The 22,484-nt window shown below is 45.2% G+C and overlaps 1 protein-coding gene across 4 annotated transcripts in view; it reads left to right on the top strand.

The window, feature by feature from the left end:
• Nucleotides 1–610: 610 nt before the first annotated feature.
• Nucleotides 611–22,484, top strand: part of amot (angiomotin) — a 28,782-nt gene continuing 6,908 nt past the window's right edge. Inside the window, exons 1-11 of one of the 4 annotated variants that reach the window (XM_074610078.1) lie at nucleotides 611–1,052; nucleotides 7,206–7,481; nucleotides 8,042–8,201; nucleotides 10,163–10,223; nucleotides 12,924–13,908; nucleotides 16,212–16,818; nucleotides 17,814–17,958; nucleotides 18,571–18,663; nucleotides 19,418–19,563; nucleotides 20,796–20,945; nucleotides 21,600–21,796. In XM_074610078.1, coding sequence (XP_074466179.1) covers nucleotides 10,163–10,223; nucleotides 12,924–13,908; nucleotides 16,212–16,818; nucleotides 17,814–17,958; nucleotides 18,571–18,663; nucleotides 19,418–19,563; nucleotides 20,796–20,945; nucleotides 21,600–21,796 — 2,384 coding nt within the window. In that variant the 5' untranslated portion in view covers nucleotides 611–1,052; nucleotides 7,206–7,481; nucleotides 8,042–8,201. The remainder of the gene's footprint in view (nucleotides 1,053–7,205; nucleotides 7,482–8,041; nucleotides 8,202–10,162; nucleotides 10,224–12,923; nucleotides 13,909–16,211; nucleotides 16,819–17,813; nucleotides 17,959–18,570; nucleotides 18,664–19,417; nucleotides 19,564–20,795; nucleotides 20,946–21,599; nucleotides 21,797–22,484) is intronic. The other 3 variants (XM_074610077.1, XM_074610079.1, XM_074610080.1) reach the window with 3 other exon arrangements.

Consider the following 22,484-nt stretch of genomic DNA (forward strand, 5'->3'; position numbering starts at 1 on the left):
ATCACAATGATCACATGTTTTGTGGCTCCAGACAGATTTTTCTTTTTTTTAATTTTGCCTAAAACGTCTCTTTAGATAGTAAAGGTAGCTGACCCCTGTTCCAGAGAGCAATCATCCATCAACTGTGTTGCCGTTGGTCGAAATTCCCACATTTCCGTGGGCCCATAAATGCAGCAGAAAGGGGGCCGACAGTCTGCTGCTCAAACCCCCTCACAAAAGCCCCTTTGTCATTCTGCTCTTTTTTAATCCTCATATTTCTGCTTTTTGTTCATCCTTTTCTTTCAAACACCGACACAACAGCCTGATGAGCTGAATAATGATGATGTCACATCTCTTCTTAAACTAGTTAAACATGTTTTCATGTTGAAAGTTTACTGAGCACAGTATTCCTACTGTATTATATTTCATATTTTAGGTTGTATATATATATGTTTGTGCTTTATGCATCACTGCTTGTTGTTTAATGGGCTGATATGATTGTTTTATAATAAGCCTAATTAGATTTATTCCATTAAAAAGAGAAGAGAGGAGGAAGAGGAGGAGGGATTTCCCTGCCTCCCCCCCACCCAAAAAAAAACTTTTCCTCCAGTTTCCATTAGAGAAGAAGAGGAGGAGGAGGAGGAGGAGGAGGAAGGCTGGACATTCCTCTCATACTGCGGACCAGGCAGGGGGAGCTTCCTGCCTCTTCTTCTCCTTCTTCTTCTTCTCCTTCTTCTTCTTCTCCTTCTTGTTTCTACTTAACGGTTACATTGTATCTTTTCACCGGATACATGATGACGTTTTCGGGGCAGTTTGGATACTTTGTAGCCAACAAGCTCCTTTATTCCCCGGAGCGACGAGTGAAACAGCGACCGACAGCAGCAGCTTCTCTGCTTGTTGTAGACTAAGAAAGAGAGAAGGAGAGAGTTTGTTCTGCAGAACCAGAACCAAGACCAGAACCAGATCTAGAGGAGCCGCTTCAGCTTTCAGCTTCAGGGAAAATAACAAGCGAGGGATGTTTGTGCTGAGTTGAAGGACCTGGGAAAGAAAACGGAAGAAACAACTCTGAAAAGGTAAAAAACTGTTGCGTTTACTGACTCAGGCCTCGTTAGAAAGTTATAGTGTCCCTCTGCACGTTTACTGAACACATTAAACTCTCAGGTTCCAGCAGCACACTGATCAGACACTTCTGAAGCTGCTCCAGAACTTTCTTTTGTTTTAACGGTTCTTGTGAGTCACACTGGTTTTCATCCGGTGATGAATGTGATTTAATGACTTATAAAGTTTCTGCAGCTGAAGCTTTAGTGAGTAGGTGGGTGTTTCCTTCACTGACTGTTACCCCCAATAAGCGGCTTTTTCAGCTTCTAAAGTTTTGGATTTGTTCCGGTGTGGGTGAAACACAAAGTGAAGTGGTTCCAGGGGGAAACATTAAAGCTCCCATAATGTAAAAAAAAAAAAATAAAGGTGAGATTTTCATGTCTTCTATAGATAAAGCAGGTTTAAAGTGATATAAATACTGTAAAAGTATCAAAACACTCAAATCCACGGAGAAATCCACACAGCCCATACAAGTCGTTAGCATTTCTGTCCATTTGTGATGTCACAAATCTACAATATTTAGACCGTTTCACAGTTTTAAAACGTAAACATACTAACGGTGCTTTCACATTAGGGACACGGGGCCCGGATCAGAGTGTCACTTGTACCCCAAAAGTCCAGTTCGGTTTGATTAGTGTGAGCGCTACCGCACTGTACTCGGGCACGGTTCGTCGATCCGTACTCGAGTCCACTTGAAAAGGTGGTCTGGAGTATACGGATCATGTGGACTCGGGTACGGTTCTCATCAGGTGTGAAAGCCAACCGTACCAAAACAGGGGTCCTCAGGGACATGGAAAAACATTAAAGGTCCCATAATTGTAAAAAAGTGAGATTTTCATGTCTTTTATGTCGGGATGCACCGATACCGATACCAGTATCAGGTATCGGGTCCGATACTGTGCTCATGTACTCGTACACGCAAAACGGCTCCGATACAACGGCACCGATACCACTTTACGGGAGCGTGACATTAACCTCTCGTCACCATCTTTTGGGTCCTATCGCACTCACTCACGCTCCACCTCCCCGTCGGTGCGGCGAGACGGGCCGGTGGTGCGCCCGACCCCACGGGGCCGGGATCCCACCTTAGCCGGTGCGTGCTGGCCCTCACTTTCATTGCGCCACAGGGTTTTGCTTGCACCCTCTGACTCGCGCATGCGTTAGACTCCTTGGTCCGTGTTTCAAGATGGGTCAGGTGGGTTGCAGACATCACCGAAGACCCCTGGCGCCTTTTACATAGGCTGAGCCCCGCCCTGGGGGCACGATGCGGTTGGGGCGCACTGAGGACAGTCCCGGTGACACTTTGTCCACGGCCCCGGGATGCACCTTCGCTCACACCCTCCAGCTGGCTGTTAACGAGGGTCTTTAGGCACAGAGAAGTACTCGTATCGGTACTCGGTATCGGCGAGTACTCAAATATAAGTACTTGTACTCGGTCTGAAAGTGGTATCGGTTTTAAGTTAATATATAAATACTGTGAAAGTATCAAAACACTCAATACACGGAGAGATACACACAGCCCGTGTTCAGAAACGTTTGAAACAAGCCGTCAGGATTTCTGTCCATTTGTGATGTCACAAATCTACAATATTAAGACCGTTTCACGGTTTTAAACGTAAACATACTAAAAGTTTATTTCCTGTTGCAGTGTGTGCGTGTAAATGACATCAGCTGACAGGAAGTAAACATGGACCCAAACTGTTGCCTAGCAACGCAGTTCCTTTGAGATATTACTCACTGTCAGCAATCCCAGTTTTTTCGGCAGATGAGATTTACTAATTAATATGATTATTATCATAATATGACATACATAAAATGATATGTCTTAAAAGAATACCCTCCTGTTTTATTTTTAAAGATTTTAAAACATATTTGACTACGATTGATAACTTAAAAGACATTTAAAATGTATTCCAGTTGTTTAGCAGACCCCGAATGTTTTTTGTTTTGTTTTGTTTTTATTCATCTTTTCTTTTCCTTACAGTTTATTTGTATTATTTTTATACTGTAAGGTATTTTTGCAGAACTGTAATGAAGCATCTGAACATGCGATTATATTTGAAATAAAATATTATTATAAAAAAAAGAAAATCCATTGAAGTGCACTAAAACGGAGCGTTTCAGACAGAGCGTGAATACAGGTGTATTCAGACAGACAGTACGAGAAAAATAATGTGTTTTTTTAACTTTAAAGCATGTAAACATGTTCTAATAGAAACACAAAATACAAACATGAACCTGAAAATGAGCATGATATGGGACCTTTAAAGTTGTTTAAGTGGCAAACACAAGGTTCCACTGAGAACGTTCATGTGCTCGCTGTAATCTGCTTAACTGGAGATTTCTATCAACAGTGTTTACAGGACTCACAGTAACTGTATAGTGACGGGCTGGTTAACGAAGGTTTAGTCTGGAGGCATCACATACAGACCAGTTGGTTGGGAGAGAAAGAAATTCAGTGTCTTTGTATATTTGTAAATTACACAAAATAAGATTTCAATTTGGAGAAATATTCGTACTTTAGATGAAACAATTTGATTATCGAGAACAATCTGATAAATTATTCTGAGCTCAAAGTTTCAACTCAAAGAAAGAAAAGAAAATATAGGTAATAATGAAGTGTGGTGAATTTAAACAACTATTTTTTTTCCTGTTAATATCAAACATGCAAGAGACATTTCCTGTTCCTCATTAATTACTAAAGAGATCATTTGGACAAATGAAAGCAGTGCATCCTTTGCATTTTTGACTAACCCAGGGGTCTGCAGCCTGCGTCTCTTCAGCTCCTCTCCAGTGGCTCCCAGAGGATTTATACAAATGGAAATGAATAACTGTTTTTTGTTTACATTTGTATTTATCATTGTCGACGGAGTATCAGGGCCACATTGAATTGAAATCTGAGATTTAGAGAATAAAGTCATAACGTTATAGAGCAGTAATTTCACGTGCTATTTTCTTTTTTTTCTCGTAAAGTTCTGACTTTTTTCTCATAATATTACGACTTTTTTTTCTTATAAACTTCTGACTTTATTGTGTAAATCTCAGATGTTCTTTCCCTCAATGTGGCCCTAATACTCCGTAGTACATTGTCTCTTTGTCCCTCACTGCATTAGACTTATATACTATATACTCAGACTATAAACTGTGTTACCTTCATCACAAAGATCAAATGTTTTGCGGCTCCAGACAGATTTTATTTGTTTATTTTGTATTATGTTTTTTGCCTAAAATAGCTCTTTTGATAGTAAAGGTTGCTGAAGCGTGGTCTAGCGTATGTGACCACATGACAGTATATGTTGACAGTCTATCCCGTCTTTTCCTGTCATGTCTGAATCAGCTGTGAGTCAGCAGCAGCAGATTCCTGATTTGTCGTTGATGGTCGGTGTTATAAACGCTGGTAAAGCAGTTACACTAGAGAGCACAGGTATGAAGGAGTGGCTCCGTGCTGAACGGTTGCCAGATCCACCTGCCTCTACCTCCCGGCCCCACCTGTCGGAATGAGGGAAAGGGGGGGGTGGAATGGAAAGAGAGGTGCGGCGCCCGCACAAAACAGATAGATGAGACACTCCATGAAACAGACAAACATTGGATTACCTCGCAGTTTTTCACTTGGGTGTTTTTTATCAGATGATACAGGGATTATTTTTTTTGTGGAAGACACACAGATAGGATCACTTTCAAAACTTCTGAGTGAGTTTTAGCCGGTGATTCTAAAAGAGATCAGGATCAGGAGCTGAATTCAGGAGAAAGGTAAAAGGTGTTCGTGGGAAAGAAAATGAAATGAATTAAGTGGTTTTGTGTGAAGAGGAGATTAAAATACTGTATTTCAACTTCAGCTTTCATCAAAGACAAATAAAAGCAGAACTTTCCTGCAGAATTGTTCTTTTCCTGCACAAACGGGACATTAAGTGAACACCTGAACAGACACTCAGTTCAAGAGTTCACAGCTTCTCTGCTGTTACGACCGGATCGATTTCACTAGATTCACTTTATCTTGAGCATGTAGTTGTATCTGTTATCATCGGGGTATACTATCATATATATTGACTCTTTTTCAGAGCTGCCAGCGATGTGTTCTCAGCGAGAGTGTTTAGGACTAAAACTATTAAAGTTTAAAACAATAACAACCAAAGATTAAATGAGTGATGACCAAAGAATGTGTTCGTGTGGAAAAGCATGTGCATACTTGTCATCTAAGGACTGACAGACAGACTGACTTTGTTTTTTTACATTTTACATCCTGAATAAGTTGCCGGTTTCACGGTGTTTGACGGAGTTTAGTGTTACAGAGTACAGCTGCACCAAAGTCCAGTTTTATTGGCTAAGCATGTAAGTGAGCACATAGAAGGAATTTGACTCTGTTTTTTCTTTTAGCACTGACCAACAACATTGTCTAAATACAAGTGGTGTTTGTTGTAGGGATGTCACAATACCAGAAATCTAGTAGTCGATACCAATACAAGGGAATCTCCACGATTCTCGATACCAAATTCAAAACCACGGTAACAATGATGAGCCTTATTCCTCAGGTATAGCTCAATGTCTCTATATATATATACTCAGATTCAAAGCAGTAGTTTAAATTCACTGACATGGTGACAGACCATTATGCCTCGTTCACACTGGGAACGTCAGGAGCGTGTGGCGGCTGTGTCGCGTGATGACCCAGCCTCCTTTCCATAGGCCTTGACTCTGGACCAAGCCCCCAGGAAGAGCCCCGGTCGTTGATCTGGACTTTCGTAGTGGCCAAAAGGCGATACTACAACTCCCGTGTCCGTCACGTGATACCATCGGGCCCAAAAAGACTTTTCCCCATAGACTTCCATTGGGAAAGAGACGTCTGTAACTCAGAGGATCATTGTTGTTTTGAGGTGAATCAACTCCCCAGCATGAACACTCTAGTAGCCCTTATTTAAATCATCAGGTTCTAAAAGTTGTAAAACGCACTAACAGCTGAATCCAGAGTTATTTCTCTTCCTCCGTTCATGTGAGTGAGACCCAGACCGAGGCTGGAGCGCCAAGCCGTGACGGCGGCGTGACGTTGGGACCCCGTGACCGAGTCATGTGACCGAGCGGACGCTACTGCGCATGTTCCACGTGCCCAAAGATCCGGGTACTTTTCCAGACGGAAGTGGAGCCATTTAGGCTTCATGCTCCACTGAGACACTCTCATAGGAATGAACGGGGCCCCGCCTCCAACGCTGGATCCAGTTCTCTTTATACATCCATGATCTGGACATGTACAAGTCCAGAATGGAGGGCAGTTTGGCACCAGTGATTTTTTTTTCTGCAGTCCTGGCAGTCCATTGTGGTCTGTTCCCGATCCAACCACACACTGGATGATTAAACTGGATCAGCAGCTCCTGAGGCAGGATGAACTTCCTGATGGTGTCGATGTTGAATGCCCACTTAAGATCCTGGGAGATGGTGGATCCCCCCGTCTTCACACAGCTCTAGTGATCTGTGACTTTCAGACAGGAGGGTGATACGCTGTCTGGGCACGATGCCTTCCTGATCTTCTGTTTCTGAAAAGAGCTGACGCACAACCTCTCCACAGACCCTCAGAACAGCCAAACCTGTTTGTCAGGTTATCGATGGAGCTTCTTTCTGCTCCTCTGATCTCCTTTGTCAGGGTGTTCCTGTCCTGGTTGTACAGGAGTCTGTCCCCCACCTCTGTAGGCCTCCTCCTTGGCCTAACTAAGCTGCCTGAGTTCTGCAGTAAACCAGGGATTATTGTTATTGTACGTGCAGAAGGTTTTTAGTCGGCACACATCTCTTCACAAAACCTGATACAAGATGTCTGAGTTCATCCAGATCTGTAGCTGTAGCCTCCGAAACACTCGGAGCAGGCCTGTAACTCCATCTTTGCCTCATTGCTCCATCTCCTCACAGTCTACACCACAGGGTTAGCATGGAACATGTAAACATTTTCATAAATCCTCAGGGAGCCACTGGAGAGGAGCTAAAGAGACGCAGGTTGCTGACCTCTGATGTGGTCTGGGGTAATCGGGTATCTGTAATACACCTGATTACAGAAAGCTCATTATAACCTTTCACGTAGTAAATGAGGTGAAAGATTTAGTTCTCCGTGGCAGTGAAAATTAACCCCACTTCCTGTATTTCCTCAGCAGAGCGTTGCCGACCGGTGCCTATACATCTCGGAGCGTTTTGAGGACCCGCTGAGCCTGCAGGGAGACCAGAACCAAGAGCTGAATTACCTGCCACCACCAGGCCACCACCAGCTCCTCTTCCACCACAACTACATCATCATCATCAGCCCCGTCGTCCTGCTCACCCTCGCCGAGCCCCACCCGGGCCTCCTGGCGGGCCCGCCGCAGCATCGCAGCGTGGGCAGCTCCTCCCACTGACGCCCAGGAGAGAGCGCGGTGAGAGCAGCCATACAGGTAGGTATGAGACTGAGAGAAGACTTATGAGATATTTGGGAAAGAAGAACGTATAGGAACGAGGACAGGCAGGAAGGAGAGATGGGAGTCAGAGGTAGATCTGTGAAGGTGGAAGAAAGGAGGAAGTCAAGAGGACAGAAGGAGAGGAGGACAGGGAGACAGGGAGGGAGTGTCAGGACACTACAGTATACACCATCACTGCGGCTCACCGGCCACTAACTCCGAGTTGGTTCCCAGAACCCTCGGGGTCATTTCAGATTAAACTTTGAAAAAGATTTTAAGGTAGTTTATTAAGTCTTGTTACTACTTCCTTTTTTAATCTTTCTAACAGCTTGAACACATTCTCCATTGATTTGACTCCTCTCATCTTGAATACTGTAATGATCTGTATTCTTCTGAGGAGGCTGTAGCATGCTAACTGACTGAGACTCACACAGACACAGAGTTTCCACATCACCCTGCTGCTGGCTTCCTGTTACATTTCAGATTGAATTCAAATTTGTTGAATTACCTTTAAAGCCTGACAATACTTGATGTAAAGTTGAGGCACTTCTTTACAGCTCTGATGGTCAATGACTGAAAATGACGCTGGCTGAACAGATGTTAGTTCAATAACTCCGACGACAGCTGTGCACATTTAGACTTTATTCAAACTTCAGCTCGACGTCAGCAACAGCAGCAACAGCAGCAACAGCAGCCAGAACATCACTAAAACCCAACGTAAGAGATGCACACATGCACAGTCGGTAACCAAGCACTCAACAAAGACGTATCATTTCCTGCTGATTTGTTGGGGCAGAGACTTGCCGACTCCGTAGCGCAGACGTTGCACTCTATTGAAAGCTTTCAGGTTTTGGGTGTGTTGTGGGCATAAACCAAGGATCAGTATGATAATGAGTTTTCTGTTTAGTTATTGTTAGTTTAATGCAAATATTAGCCGATTATGTTCTGGTGTAGTATGGTTAAAAAAAAATAGGCTACGGCCCATATATCCACCGATCAGCCATAACATGATGACCACCTGCCTAATATGGAGTAGGTCCTCCTGACCCGTGGAGGCCTGGACTCCTCTAGACCTCTGAAGGTCTGACCCGTGGTGGCATGGACTCCTCTAGACCTCTGAAGGTCTGCTGTGGTATCTGGCACCAAGCCGTCAGTAGCAGATCCTTTAAGTCCTGTATAAGTTGCGAGGTGGGGCCTCCGTGGATCGGACTTGTTTGTCCAGAACATCCCACAGATGCTCCATCGGATCGAGATCTGGAGAATTTGGAGGCCGAGTCAACACCTCCAACTCGTCACCATCCACAGGATGTAAAAGAAAACGTGATTCATCAGACCGGGCCACCTTCTTCCATCGCTCCGTGGTCCAGTTCTGATGCTCACGACGTGCCCATCGTAGGCGCTTTTGTGCGGTGAACACGGGTCAGCACGGGTCACCCTGACCGGTCCCCGTACGCAACAAACTGCTCCTCACTGTGTGTTCTGACACCTTTCTATCAGAACCAGCATTAACTCCTTCAGCAGTTTGAGCTCCAGTAGCTCTTCTATTGATGGATCAGACAACACAGGCCAGCCTTCACTCCCCACGTGCATCAATGAGCCTCGGGTCTGACCCTGTAGCCGGTTCACCGGGAACATCCCATAAGAGCTGCAGTTCTGGAGATGCTCTGACCCCCGGTCGTCTAGCAAGCACTATTTGGCTCTTGTCAAAGTCGCTCACATCCTTATGCTGGCCCATTTTTTTCTGCTTCCAACACAAAGTTCAAAATGTTCACTTGCTGTTTAATATATCCCCCCACTGCCAGGTGCCATGGCAACCAGATAATCAATATTATTCACTTCACCTGTCAGTGGTCTGAGTGTTATGGCTGATCAGTGTATGTATATATAAAGTATATATACATACTGTATGTGCAGCAGAGCTGAGTGAAGTGGGAGATGGATCAGAGGGTGTGGTGATTAATAAAATGCTCTCTCAGCCAATGACATCACTGGTCTCAGAGCTCTGAAACAGCTGAGCCAATCACAGTGAAGCATGAAAACAATGACTCAACAAGTGGAGAGACACTTTTTCCGGGAAATTGTGTTGTTTGTCTGGATGCACACACACACACACACACACACACACACACACACACACACACACAGAACCACATATCTGCAGCCAGAGGCAGACGATGTGTTTTATTATTTATATCAATGACAATAGATAATCACCACAATCATACTGAGACAAGATGTTACACGTGACTGTGAGGAGAGCTCTCTGAGCTGCTGAGCCTCTGATGGAAACCAGACGGGAACAACTCGTTGTCCTCAGCAATTTACAAAGGTTGCATTTTTCTAGAGAAAACATTTATTGATGTTGAGCCACTGAGTCAGATAACATCTGCATCTCTATCTGTAGAAACATCTGAGATACCAAAGCAAAGCGAACAGATGTGGCAGCGCAGATGAAATCGTGTCAAAATCTCAAGATGGAAGTTGCTTATTGTATCTTTAAAAACGTCTAATGAGTTTAAGTTTAAAATGAGCTTTAGTGCATCTGGATTTCCACCACCCAGCCTATTTAATCTTGTAATCTTCTCTTCTGTCTCTTCAGCTTGTGGAGAAATGACGTCCCGTCTCAGCTAACATTTGTTTTCTTTTTGTCTTATATCATTTAATTTTTTTTTTTACAGATGTTTCGGAAAAAAGCATCTTCCTCCTTGAGAATGAGAAGAAAAACAGAAAGCGCTAAATGTAATAATCTCTTTCTTTACTCTGTAGAAAAAAAGGTGTATAATGATGTCGTTGTTAACGTTCAGTGTTGTCAGAAGAAACCACACTGATATCAATGCAGCCCCCCCCCACCCCCCCCTTTACTTGTTACCAGGGTCTGAAATTAGGTGAAATCATCAGGACAGCCATAACTTTGGCAGGCAGGGAAAACACTAGTGATGGAACAGAGAACTGTAGTTGTCTGCTTTCTTGGCATCTCATGCCTCCGTGACTATCGATTCCTCTTATTGATGCTTTCCCACAGTTACGCTGCACAATGACGCATACACACGCTGGATCATGTTTCAGTTAGTTTGGGACCGGAGACAAAAAGCGCTCAACAGCGTGACACTACTAAACCTGAGTGGACGCACCCTATTTTTCCCTGATAAAGCGACACTCTGAACAACAAACCTGTGTTGAAATCAGCAGGAGGAGAGTTAGCAATGTCAGCCGTTAGCAACACAGTCCTGACTGGAGAAATAGCGGAGCTACTAACGTTAACGGAGGTGCCATTGAGTTATTATTATGAGGCGTTCGGCTCAGTAAAAATGACCATAAGGTGAAGGTAAAATACAACGTTACCATGATGTTGAATAAATCCAGTAGTTTAAAGGAGATGTTTTCACATCAATATAAAATAAATAATAGAGATAATTATGACTTGTTTAACTTCCTAACAACTTACCAAGATTTTGTTTAAATCAAATCAAATATTTAAATAATCATAATCATTTGAATTGTGTGTTTTTATGCAAATAACCACTATAGCTGACAATAAAGTACAGTACAGTACTGTGTACAGTACCCTCCCTCCACGGTGTAATTCGAACACTGTAATTTACCGTGTATATAATGTTTGTTTATGCTAAATATATCAAACATTGAATAACTTCAGATCTAAAATGTTATTCCATCATTTAGCGCAGAGATTTCAAAAGTGAAAAAAGTTAATTTCAGACCCTGCTTGTTACATACAGGCTCTTGTTGAAGAGGAAATTAATCCTATTTGATTTGCACCTTCACAGCAGATCCATCCCAGGTGGTTTCAAATTGACAACATTGGATATGCAACTGAGAACACTTCACATTGTTTCTGTCTTTAACGTTGTGTGAACATTTCCACTCTTGTTTCTTGGGTTCAGCTGTGAGGATTATTTCCAAAATCACCAGCTTTTGTTTCCATGTAAATTTGTATCATCCTCTTTCTTTTTGTGTGTGTCCCAGCCGGGGGATTCTCATTCTCATACATTTCTAGTAAAATGGATAATTTTCCTGTCCACTGTGATCCTAAAGGTGCTCCTCAATGCTTCATGATCCTGGTGGTTCAAATGCATGTAATCACTTTAATGAGTCCATGTAGCCTCACTGAGAGCGGTGTTTTGTGACTGATGTGGTGTCGTACAGTCAACAGTCATATTTTGGATGACACTAGATCAGGGGTCAGCAACCTGTGGCTCCGGAGCCACATGTGGCTCTTTAGCACAGTTTGCATATAGGTATTAAAAGCCAATCTAAATAAAACAGTCTTGAGCTTAGATTTAAAAAGTACTAGGTCAGTAATATAGTGCGTATATCAGGGGGGAACTTGTTCCATAGTTTAGGAGCAGCGACAGCAAAAGCGACTTGACTCGGAACTTCTAAAGAAAGTTGACCGGATGACTGCGAAGCCCTGATGATCCGCCTCGAACGCAAAGTACTTCCATACCCGACTCTTGCTATTTGTATTCTCAACGAGTCGAGGCGGAGCTAGAGGCAGAGCTAGTGGCTGAGCTAGTGGCGGAGCTAGAGGCGGAGCTAGTGGCGGAGCTACCGCTGCAGCTGCACTTGTTGCCATCTTTCACGTGTAGTTGTTTTTTTCCGTGCTATTAGGCGTTCTTCTTCTTCCGTCATTTCACGGCAGATGAGAACACTTGTCATGCTGCCCCATCAGATCCGGAAGAATCGCATCTCCAGTACCTCCGGTCACAATGCCCATTACAGGCCTCGTACGGTACCATAGGTACTGTAGAAAAAGAGTACCGTCACGTTTTTAGAATTTTGGCATCGACTTGGTACCGAAGTCATCGTGACATCCCTCGTAGTGAGTCAAATGCAGATTTTTGCAGTGGTCACGTTGTAGAGGCCCTTCAGGCGTACTCAAAAATGTCCTTCGATCTTACTCAACGCTTAAAGGTTTTGCATTCATGCACAACTCTGTAACATCATGTAAAGTTTCTACTTTAGTCCTCCAACAACCAGAACCTTCTGTGATTATTTCACATCAGTAAACTCCATCGGTACCGTACCCGTTGTTCGGGCATTAAATCACAGTAGTTTTAGTGCTAAACTCTCGTCTGCTGCTTTGTGTTGCTGCACTGAGACGTTTTCTTATCAGTATCACAAGTAAACAATACTTCAGTTTTAGATCACATGGCCGTCACAGTCTTCATTCTCTGGTTTGAGTTGATGTTTGGGTTTGTGATTTGGGTTTGAGGCCTCTGGGTGTTGCTGATGGTTTGGCTCCTCGGGTTGTTCTTCCTCCAGTCTCCTTCTACGAGGGGGACGGGGATGGTGGACGGTCCAATAGTTTCTCTTTCCTTTCCTCCACATTCTTCACCCTTATAAAACTCCCTTTGTCACACCGCTTCCTTTTTCCTCTTTCTCACTCTTTCCCCTTTCTCCTCTTCCTCGTCCTCTCAGGGAGTATCGACCGTGGGCGGAGCTTGTCCTTCCATGAGGTGCGTGGCCAGCGGGAGGCAGAGATGAGGGCCGCGGCCGAGGAGTCGTCCAACAGCGTCGGAGGTGGAGGCAGCACCGTCCTGCAGCGCCTCCTGCAGGAGCAGATGAACCGGAACTACGTGCTGCAACAGCAGCAGCAACAACAACAACAACAACAACCAGGAGGTGGAGGAGTTTACCCGGGACAGGGACAGGTGGGCCCCTCTGATGATCACTCTATGACCCCCCACATTGCCCGTCAGGAGCCCCAGGGACAAGAGCTGCAGACGGACAACGGCCTGGAGAAGCTGGGCTCCGCCAGGGTAGGAGGGGGCGGGAGCAGTGGAGGGGGAGGATGTTTAGGGCCTGGAAGTGGGGGAGCAGGAGGAGGCAGCATCGGAGGTGGTGGGCAGTGCCCGAACCCCGAGGACCTCCCTACGTACGAAGAAGCCAAAGTGCAGTCACAGTACTTCCGTGGCCACGGTCCTCCTCCTCCTCAGCAGCAGAACAATCAGCCTCCTCACCCCGCCTCGGTGGGCACCGCCTTCTACGTCACCGGAATGAACAGCGCCAAGGTGCGCACCGAGGGTCGCCCCACGGTGCAGCGGGTGAGCGGCACGGGGAGGGTGCACCAGGACGACGGGCTGAAGGATCTGAAGCAAGGACACGTTCGGTCTCTCAGCGAGCGGCTCATGCAGCTCTCGCTGGCCACCAGCGGCGTGAAGGCCCACGCTCCCGTCACCAGCATCCCGCTCTCTCCCCAGCTGCCCCCGCCGGGGCCACCGGGCGACTACTACAAGCCGCAGCACCGCGGCCCGCCTCCGGACTACCCCTTCAAAGGAATGGGCTCTCCCACCAAGCAGCAGGATCCTGGAGGCCATTTTTACCAGGAGCAGAGAGGGAGGGAGCACTCGAGGGAGGTGCTCCAAGTCCGATACCAGCCCCCACCTGAGTATGGCTCGTTCAGGTAAGGAACACGTGCACACGCAACTACCACATTTTTACCCCCCCTATTGTCTTCCCGTCGACCATGCAACTTGTGTCTTCCCAGGTCAAATTGACTTTGTATATATATATATTTGCAAAGACCACAGTAGGCAACCCTCCGTGTTATTTTGGGCCAATTAGATTAAAGAAATCCATATTTATGATATAATGAAGTTTGATAACGGGTCAACTGTGCACTGTACTGTACTTTATTATTGTCATCTATAGTGGTTATTTGCATAAAAAACGTAATTCAAAAGATTATGATTATTTAAATATTTGCTTTGATTGAAAAAAAATCTTGGTAAGTTGTTAGGAAGTTAAACATAAATTCATAATTCTCTCTCTAATATCTATTTTATATTGATGTTAAAACATCTCCTTCAAACAACTGGATTTATTCAAGTTTCTCGCCAAAAACTTATTTTTTACGAGATTACATTTGAACGCATCATGATAACGTTGTAATTTACCTTCACCCAGTGGTCATTTTGCTGAGCAGACAGTGAACGCCTCATAATAATAACTCAATGGCACCTCCGTTAATGTTAGTAGCTCCGTTACTTATCCAGTCAGGATTGAGCTGCTAACGTCTGCTAACAGCTGACGTTACTAACTCTCCTCCTGCTCATTTAAACACAGGTTTGTTGTTCACAATGTCGCTTTATCAGGGAAAGAAAAGGGTGCTCCCCCTCAGGTTTATTTTTTCCTCTCCGCCGTGTCTCCGGTCCCATCAAACTGAAACATGATCCAGCGTGCGTCTGCGTCATTGTGCAGCGGAACTGTCAGAAAGCATCAATAAGAGGAATCGATAGTCACGGAGGCATGAGATGCCAAGAAAGCAGACAACTACGGTTCTCTGTTCCATCACTAGTGTTTTCCCTGCCTGCCAAAGTGGCGGATGTCCCGATGATTTCACCGCCACTGCGCATTTGGCGGGTGGCGGGTGCTGATTTCCGACCCTGGTTGTCACCGTGCAGATCTGTACGGCCTTCTGCTAGTTCCAGATGCAGAAAATAAATAAAAACAGTTAAACTCACCTGAATAACTACCAGAATAATTGGCTAAACTTTATATATTTATATTTTGCACAGCTGTGCTTTAATACAGTATTTCATACTTGTACTGCACACAGGCGCCGTCTGTCTGTCTGTCTGTCTGTCTGTCTCTCTGTCTGTCTGTCTGTCTGTCTGTCTGTCTGTGAGACCTTCTTTGTATTTCTTTTATTGCTAATTGAGTCACAAGTTTGTTTGGATGGTTAACTGTGCTTCTAGCAAGACTTTGAATCCACACCAGCTCTGTAGGAGAACCGTTCTGACCTCTGACCTTCACACTCGATGCAGATCATTCATAAATTAGCACCTTTAAACACATTTTTATAGCAATTATGCCTTTTAATGTTCAATCTTAAATGCTTTTTGTTATTTAGTTTGCGTCTCCATCACAAGTGGTCTGCTGTGGTTTCCACAGCGAGTTACAGGACCTCACAGCACAGCTTTCAAATTAAGTGGAAAAATTAGAAAAATGCTGAACTTGAGATTATCCACAAAGACACACATTCATTAATGCCTTTCCGTGATTATCACGCAGCTCTATTCGGACTGCTCCAGCTCATGAACTGAAAGGATTCTGTAACACAGTATCACAGATTGAACTGCACACACAGGTTCGTGTTTGATTTCACACCAAAAACAAAATGATGTGAAGAAACGGAGAGCTTTTAGTTTCCTTAACAAGTTTAAAATAATCAAAAGAAACATTTAAAAAGATGTCGGTGGTTTCCCAGTCGTGTTTTTAGGAATCCTGTCGGGCCTGTTTAACACTCGTTTATTTACCTCAGAGGAACCAGATTCAAACAGACATGAATACTGCAGCATTTTAATCATCAGGGCACGACGAGTTGGGACATGATCCGCTTGGCTTTGATGGCGTTCCTTTGAGGGCTGAAGGCAGGAATGTTTGCTCTGCTAAAAGCCAGTTGACAGCCGGTGTTTTCCCACCTTATGCTCAAAAACAAACTGCAGGTGAATCAGACTGCAGGTGAATCAGACAACCTTCATCACAATGATCACATGTTTTGCGGCTCCAGACAGCATTTTTTTTTTTTAAATGGTCTTTTGATAGTAAAGGTTGCTGACCCCTGAGCTATCTGCTCTCTCTTTGAGTAAGTCAGCCGATGACACTTAAAACATTCGTGTTATATCTTATTTGTATTCTCTGCATCAACTCAAGACACCAGCTGAGTTTGAGACCCGTGCAGTCACACAGCTGATCTCTCCTCAGGTCCAGTAAGGATGGTTCCGTTCACATCCAGAGACCCCTCCATCAGCACAGTCCCACCTCCTCCGTCACCTCCGTGGGCTCCTTGTCCCGCACGCAGTCCTCCAACCTGAGCAGCATGCTCAGCGCCTCCCACTCCTCCCATCCCTCCTTCCCTCACCAGCACCCCCAGATCCAGGGAGAGCCCTTCCTCAGCTGGCCCCGCAGTCAGCAGGGTCCCGGCGGCTCCCACCAAGCAGGCGAGCACTTCGCCCTGGGGCCCGTTCACCCGCCGCAACAGAGAAGTCACGGTTTCCCTCAAGACCCCTACGGCTCCACCCCGAGGATGCACCCTCATCAGCACCATCAGTATCAACAGCATCAACAGCAGCAGCAACAGCAACAGCAGCAGCAGCAACAGCAGCAGTTCCAAGGACCTCCACCTCCCCAGCCCCAGCCGCCGGTCCAGGCTGGACACTTCCCCCACCCGCACTCCTTCTCCCACCTGCAGGGGGAGCCTTTCGCTATGATGGTGCGCGCCCAGCAGATGGCGGATATGCTGACGGAGGACAACAGGATGCTGAGGCAGGAGATGGAGGCCTGCCGGGAGAAAGTCACCAAGTTGCACAAGGTAACGTCTGCTGAAAGGAGACGTTAGAACGGTACTGACACGCCCGTATGAACACTGTGAGGATGTTTAATTGCTGTAATTATTCCTCCTGAGAATGAACAATCATTTATTACATGATGCATGATAGAAGAATAGTGCAAAGTCTTTGGCGATTAGACTCCATGGTGACGTAGGATATCAAAGGGGGTAGTGATGCCGTGATGAGATCAGGTATATCCCCCTCCCTGGGGTCTAGAATCTGTTTGGTTAGCTAAGAGTGAACCGCCCACAGTCAGCTGATGGAGTAGGAGCCAGTAGATATAAGAGAGAGACAGAACGGTTGTGAATGAAGGAGTGGAAAGAGGGTCTTCATTTTCAGTTTAAGTAACGGGGGACAGAATCCACAGTCCACAGTGTGTGTGAGGTGCAGGTGTTCATCATGCAGATGTTGAGGCGATACTTGGCAGTGCAAAGCAGTGTGCAAGAAACAGCTGGATAACAGCTGAAGTTCAGGTGACTTGAGTTAACTTATTCTTATTCGTGACAACGTAGTGTCCGTCCTTCTGTCCTTCTGTCCGTCCGTCCGTCCGGGTGTCACACTTTTCGTTTCCGGAGTAGAACTCAGAAACTATTTAACTTAGGAACTTCAGATTTGGTATGATGGTTGACAGAGCGGTCTAGTTGTGCCTTTTGGGGGTTAGAAGTCCAGGGAAAGGTTTACTACTTTAGCAGGGGTCAAGCAGTGAGCAGGGGTAGGTGCTCACTTTTGCCTTGTTTAAAAGAATTCACTCAACCATCTGTTTGACTTTGGATTCTTAATCTGAGAAACCCAAAACACGCCGACTTGTCAGGGTGAATAGTGAGAACCTCCCCTCTGGTGAAGCTCAGGCTGTAAACAGACCGTGTCAATAGTTGGACGTTATTATGGATATTCAGTAGAGAAATAAATGATACAACATTTGGATGACATGTTTGATGCATCTCCTTCAGTCTTCACTCCGTTTCCCTTCATTCAGTTGGAAACAGAGATCCAGCTGGTGTCGGAGGCTTATGAAAACCTGGCCAAGTCCTCCTCCAAGAGGGAGGCCCTGGAGAAAACCATGAGGAACAAGCTGGAGCTGGAGGTGCGTCGGCTGCACGACTTCAACAGGGACCTCCGAGGTGAGAGAATCACAGACCTTCTGCAACTGAAACACTGTTTATTTGAGCAGGAATTGAAATTTTTTTCCAAAAATGCCTCGTGGAAGACGGATGACGGGTTCAATGTGCACATACATGACATGTTGTTGTAACCACTAAAAAGCTTATTGGAAAGTTTGTTGGCACATCGTGATGATGGATCAAAAATACCGTTGTTCCTCTTGTACAAGCACAAGTGAAGTTTTTACTAGCGATGCACCGATACCACTTTTTTTCAGACCGAGTACAAGAACTTACATTTGGGTACTCTCCGATACCGAGTACCGATACGAGTACTTCTCTGTGCCTAAAGACCCTCGTTAACAGCCAGCTGGAGGGTGTGAGCGACAGCTATTATTGTGTGAGCGACAGCTATTATTGTGATTATCATTTCATCAAATCAGTCCAGATTTTGTTTGTAGTGTTTTTTAAACTGTAAATGTCGACGTGTAAAACTACTTAATCAAGAAAACGAATGAAGAAAAGTTACCGGGAATTCGTACAGATGTTATACATCATACAGATGTAATTTTTTTCTGCTTATTTTTGTGTGTGTTTGATCAAACTTTGTGTGTGTGTGTGTGTTTTTTAAAGAGCGCATGGAGACGGCCAATAAACAGCTCGCTGTTAAAGAGTGTGAGGGGTCGGAGGACAACCGCAAAACCATCTCCCAGCTGCTCACACAGAGTGAGTACCACACACACACACACACACACACACACACACACACACACACACGCACACACACGCACACAGCCTGGGACATCCAACAGCATTCTTCAGGCCTGATGTCAGCATCTGGACAACTTTATCATTCATGTGACACATCTGGATGTGTCTGAAGAAACATCAGGTAGTTCTCCCGTCAGTTTCTGTTACATGTAATCCACCGCATGGATTAAAAGGTAACATGAATAATCTGTGGTATGCATAACAATAAACTGGGCAACGACAGGCCTCATTCACCAACATCTTCTAAGATTCTTTGGTCTTAAATTTGTTCTTAAGAAAAGTCTCTGTTAGATTCACGACAGGATTGTTGCTACCTTTGTTCTCACAATGATGAATCTCATCGTCCTCGTGAGTTGAAAGCGTGCGTCAGTCGATCCGAAATCATAATAAAAAAAAACTTTTTTTCAATAGCTCCGAAGTCAATCAATCAATCAATCAATCAATCAATCAATCAATCAATCAATTGAGCCGTCTTATTTTAAAAGACCATAATGCTTTGTAAAAAATAATAATAAAAACAATATAACAAAATAACAATGATTATAATTTGAATTCTATGTTATACGTCTGTAGAATTTAAGAAAATGGAAAAAATCCCTAATAAGAAAACATTCATGGGAACTGCTGAAGTGGGATTTAAGAACTTCTTCAGAACGGTCGGTGAATGAGGTGAATGAGGTGAAACGTTGTGTTTGTTGATACGTTCCAGGCAAAGAGACGGTCCGTGAGAAGGAGAAGCTGGAGATGGAGCTGAACGCGGTGCGCTTCACCACCGAGGACCAGAGGAGACACATCGAGATCAGAGACCAGGCGCTCAACAACGCCCAGGCCAAAGTGGTGAAGCTGGAGGAGGAGGTAAGAGCGTCACCTGTCACTCCTACCAGATATAATCCTGGTCCCTCCTACCAGATATAATCCTAGTCCTTCCTACCAGATATAATCCTGGTCACTCCTACCAGATATAATCCTGGTCCCTCCTACCAGATATAATCCTAGTCCTTCCTACCAGATATAATCCTGGTCACTCCTACCGGATATAATCCTGGTCACTCCTACCAGATATAATCCTGGTCCTTCCTACCAGATATAATCCTGGTCACTCCTACCGGATATAATCCTGGTCACTCCTACCGGATATAATCCCGGTCCCTCCTACCGGATATAATCCCGATCACTCCTACCGGATATAATCCCGATCACTCCTACCGGATATAATCCCGGTCACTCCTACCGGATATAATCCTGGTCCTTCCTACCAGATATAATCCTGGTCACTCCTACCGGATATAATCCTGGTCCCTCCTACCAGATATAATCCTGGTCCCTGGGTCGAGACGGGTTTAATGCTTGTTGCCATTTTCACCACAACTAGAAAATCCTGATAAAGAAGCACCAGGTGTAGCTGAGGTGGGACAGAAATCATTCCCCAAAACAATTCCCACCTTGATGTTCTCTTATCTAGTCTCATTGATCATATCTTAAATTTAAGAAGTAAGCCAACAGACTCAACTTTTTACATTTCAATATACGTTTGTTACACACATAGTGTCCTTTCAAAATAAACTTCCATTTCCACAGGAAGCTAGGGTTAGGCAACACAGCCACTTAGGGCCTGTACTATGAAGTGAGTTCAACATCTCCAGGGTATCTCCTCGTTATCGGGCTTCACTAACTCTAACAACCGAGATCACGCTGAACAGTCCTACGACGCTGGTTATCAACTCGGTAAATCAACCCAGAGTTTCTCAGTCTGGCTGTGAGCGCGTTCACATGAACGGGGCGATGTTTGCAGCATCTGACCAATCACAGACATGGACAATCTACTGTCAGCAGAGCGGCACATTTTACAGAGGAAGAGTTAACTATATGAGACAAATACGAAGAGGTTAAATCTCTAATTCACAAGATGTGCATGATATGAGGAGTTGGCTGTCTTAAGGTGAATTAGCACAGCAGAGTTATAATGATGTAAATACTGCAATAATATTCTCTTTCTCTGTCTGTGTGTGTTGTGTGTGTGTGTGTGTGTGTGTGTGTGTGTGTGTGTGTGTTGTGTGTGTTGTGTGTGTGTGTGTGTCTGTGCGCAGCTGAAGAAGAAGCAGGTGTACGTGGAGAAGGTGGAGAGGATGCAGCAGGCTCTGGCTCAGCTGCAGGCGGCCTGTGAGAAGAGAGAACAGCTGGAGCATCGACTCCGTACGAGACTGGAGAGAGAGCTGGAGTCGCTGCGCATGCAGCAGGTACAGTAACACCCCCCTCCCCATCACATAGACTATCAACAGATGGAGAGACCGTCGGGGTGTGATGATGCTCCTGCACATTTTAATACAGTTTATTTATGTATTAGGCAGTGGGGAATAAATGTATTTATGAACTATATACAAATTCTCATCAGACTTTATTCTCGTAATATTCTGACTTTATTGTGTAAATCTCAGATGTTGTTTCCTCAATGTGGCCCTAATACTCCGTAGTACATTGTCTCTTTGGCCCTCACTGCATTAGACTTATATACTATATACTTAGACTATAAACTGTGTTACCTTCATCACAATGATCACATGTTTTGAGGCTCCAGACAGATTTTTTTTGTTGCCTAAAATGGCTCTTTTGATAGTAAAGGTTGCTGAGCGCTGCTCTAAAGTGAACGGTGCAAATGCATTTAAGGCATGTCCAACCCCAGTTTTGCCAGTTAAAAGCACATAATCTGGGCGCAGAGTAAAGCGCAACGGTCAAAGGTGTTGCAGCCCCGTTATCTTTTACAGTTGAATGTTGCCATAACAGGAAATTACTACATTTGGTAGCTAGCAACATATTTCATATTTCATCTCACTCTGTTCCGTCTCCCTCGTTCTTTGTGCTTCCCCTCTCGTCGTCTCCTTCGTCCCTCCCAGCGTCAGGGAGGCGCTCAGAGCAGCGGTGCGGTCCCGTCGGAGTACAACGCTACGGCGCTGATGGAGCACCTGAGGGAGAAGGAGGAGCGGATCCTGGCTCTGGAGGCCGACATGACCAAGTGGGAGCAGAAGTACTTGGAGGAGAGCGTGATGAGGCAGTTTGCCTTGGACGCCGCCGCCTCCGTTGCCTTTCAGAGGTACGTATGCACGGCGGTTATCAACGTTTCATTCTCTGAGCTTATGTTTCAGACGCTGACGCCGATCATACGTTCAAGGTTAAAGGTTCCTCTGTTGTAATTCTACAACAACATGCAAGTTGTAGTCACTGAGCATGACGTGGAGCACTTATGGATCCATCCGCCCCATTTTCTTCCGCTTCTCCGGGGCTGGGTCGCAGATTTAGCAGGAAGTTCCAGACCTCCCTACCCCGGGGCCTCTTACCCATTGGACGTGCCCGGAAAAAAACTCCAAAGGGAGGCGTCCAGGAGGATCCTGATCAGATGTTGAACCACCTCAGCTGGTCCCTTTAGAGTCGAAGGAGCAGCGTCTCTACTCCGAGCTCCCTCCAGATGTCTGAGCTCCTCATCCTCTCTCTAAGGCTGAGTCCAGCCACCCTATCGAGGAAACTCATTTCGGCCGCATGTATCTGCGATCTCATTCGACTCAAAACTAGTGGGCTCACAGGTGAGGGTTGGAACGTAGATGGACCGGTAAATCGAGAGCTTTGCCTTCCGGCTCAGCTCCCTCTTCAACACAACGATCCGGTACGGCGCACACATAACTGCAGACGCCGCACCGAACCGCCTGTCCATCTCCCGCTCCATTTTTCCCTCACTCGTGAACAAGATCCCGAGATATTTAATTTTATCATTATTGTATTTTGTA

Source organism: Sebastes fasciatus, chromosome 16 (genome assembly GCF_043250625.1).
Source record: "Sebastes fasciatus isolate fSebFas1 chromosome 16, fSebFas1.pri, whole genome shotgun sequence".
In the NCBI taxonomy this organism is placed as follows: domain Eukaryota; kingdom Metazoa; phylum Chordata; class Actinopteri; order Perciformes; family Sebastidae; genus Sebastes; species Sebastes fasciatus.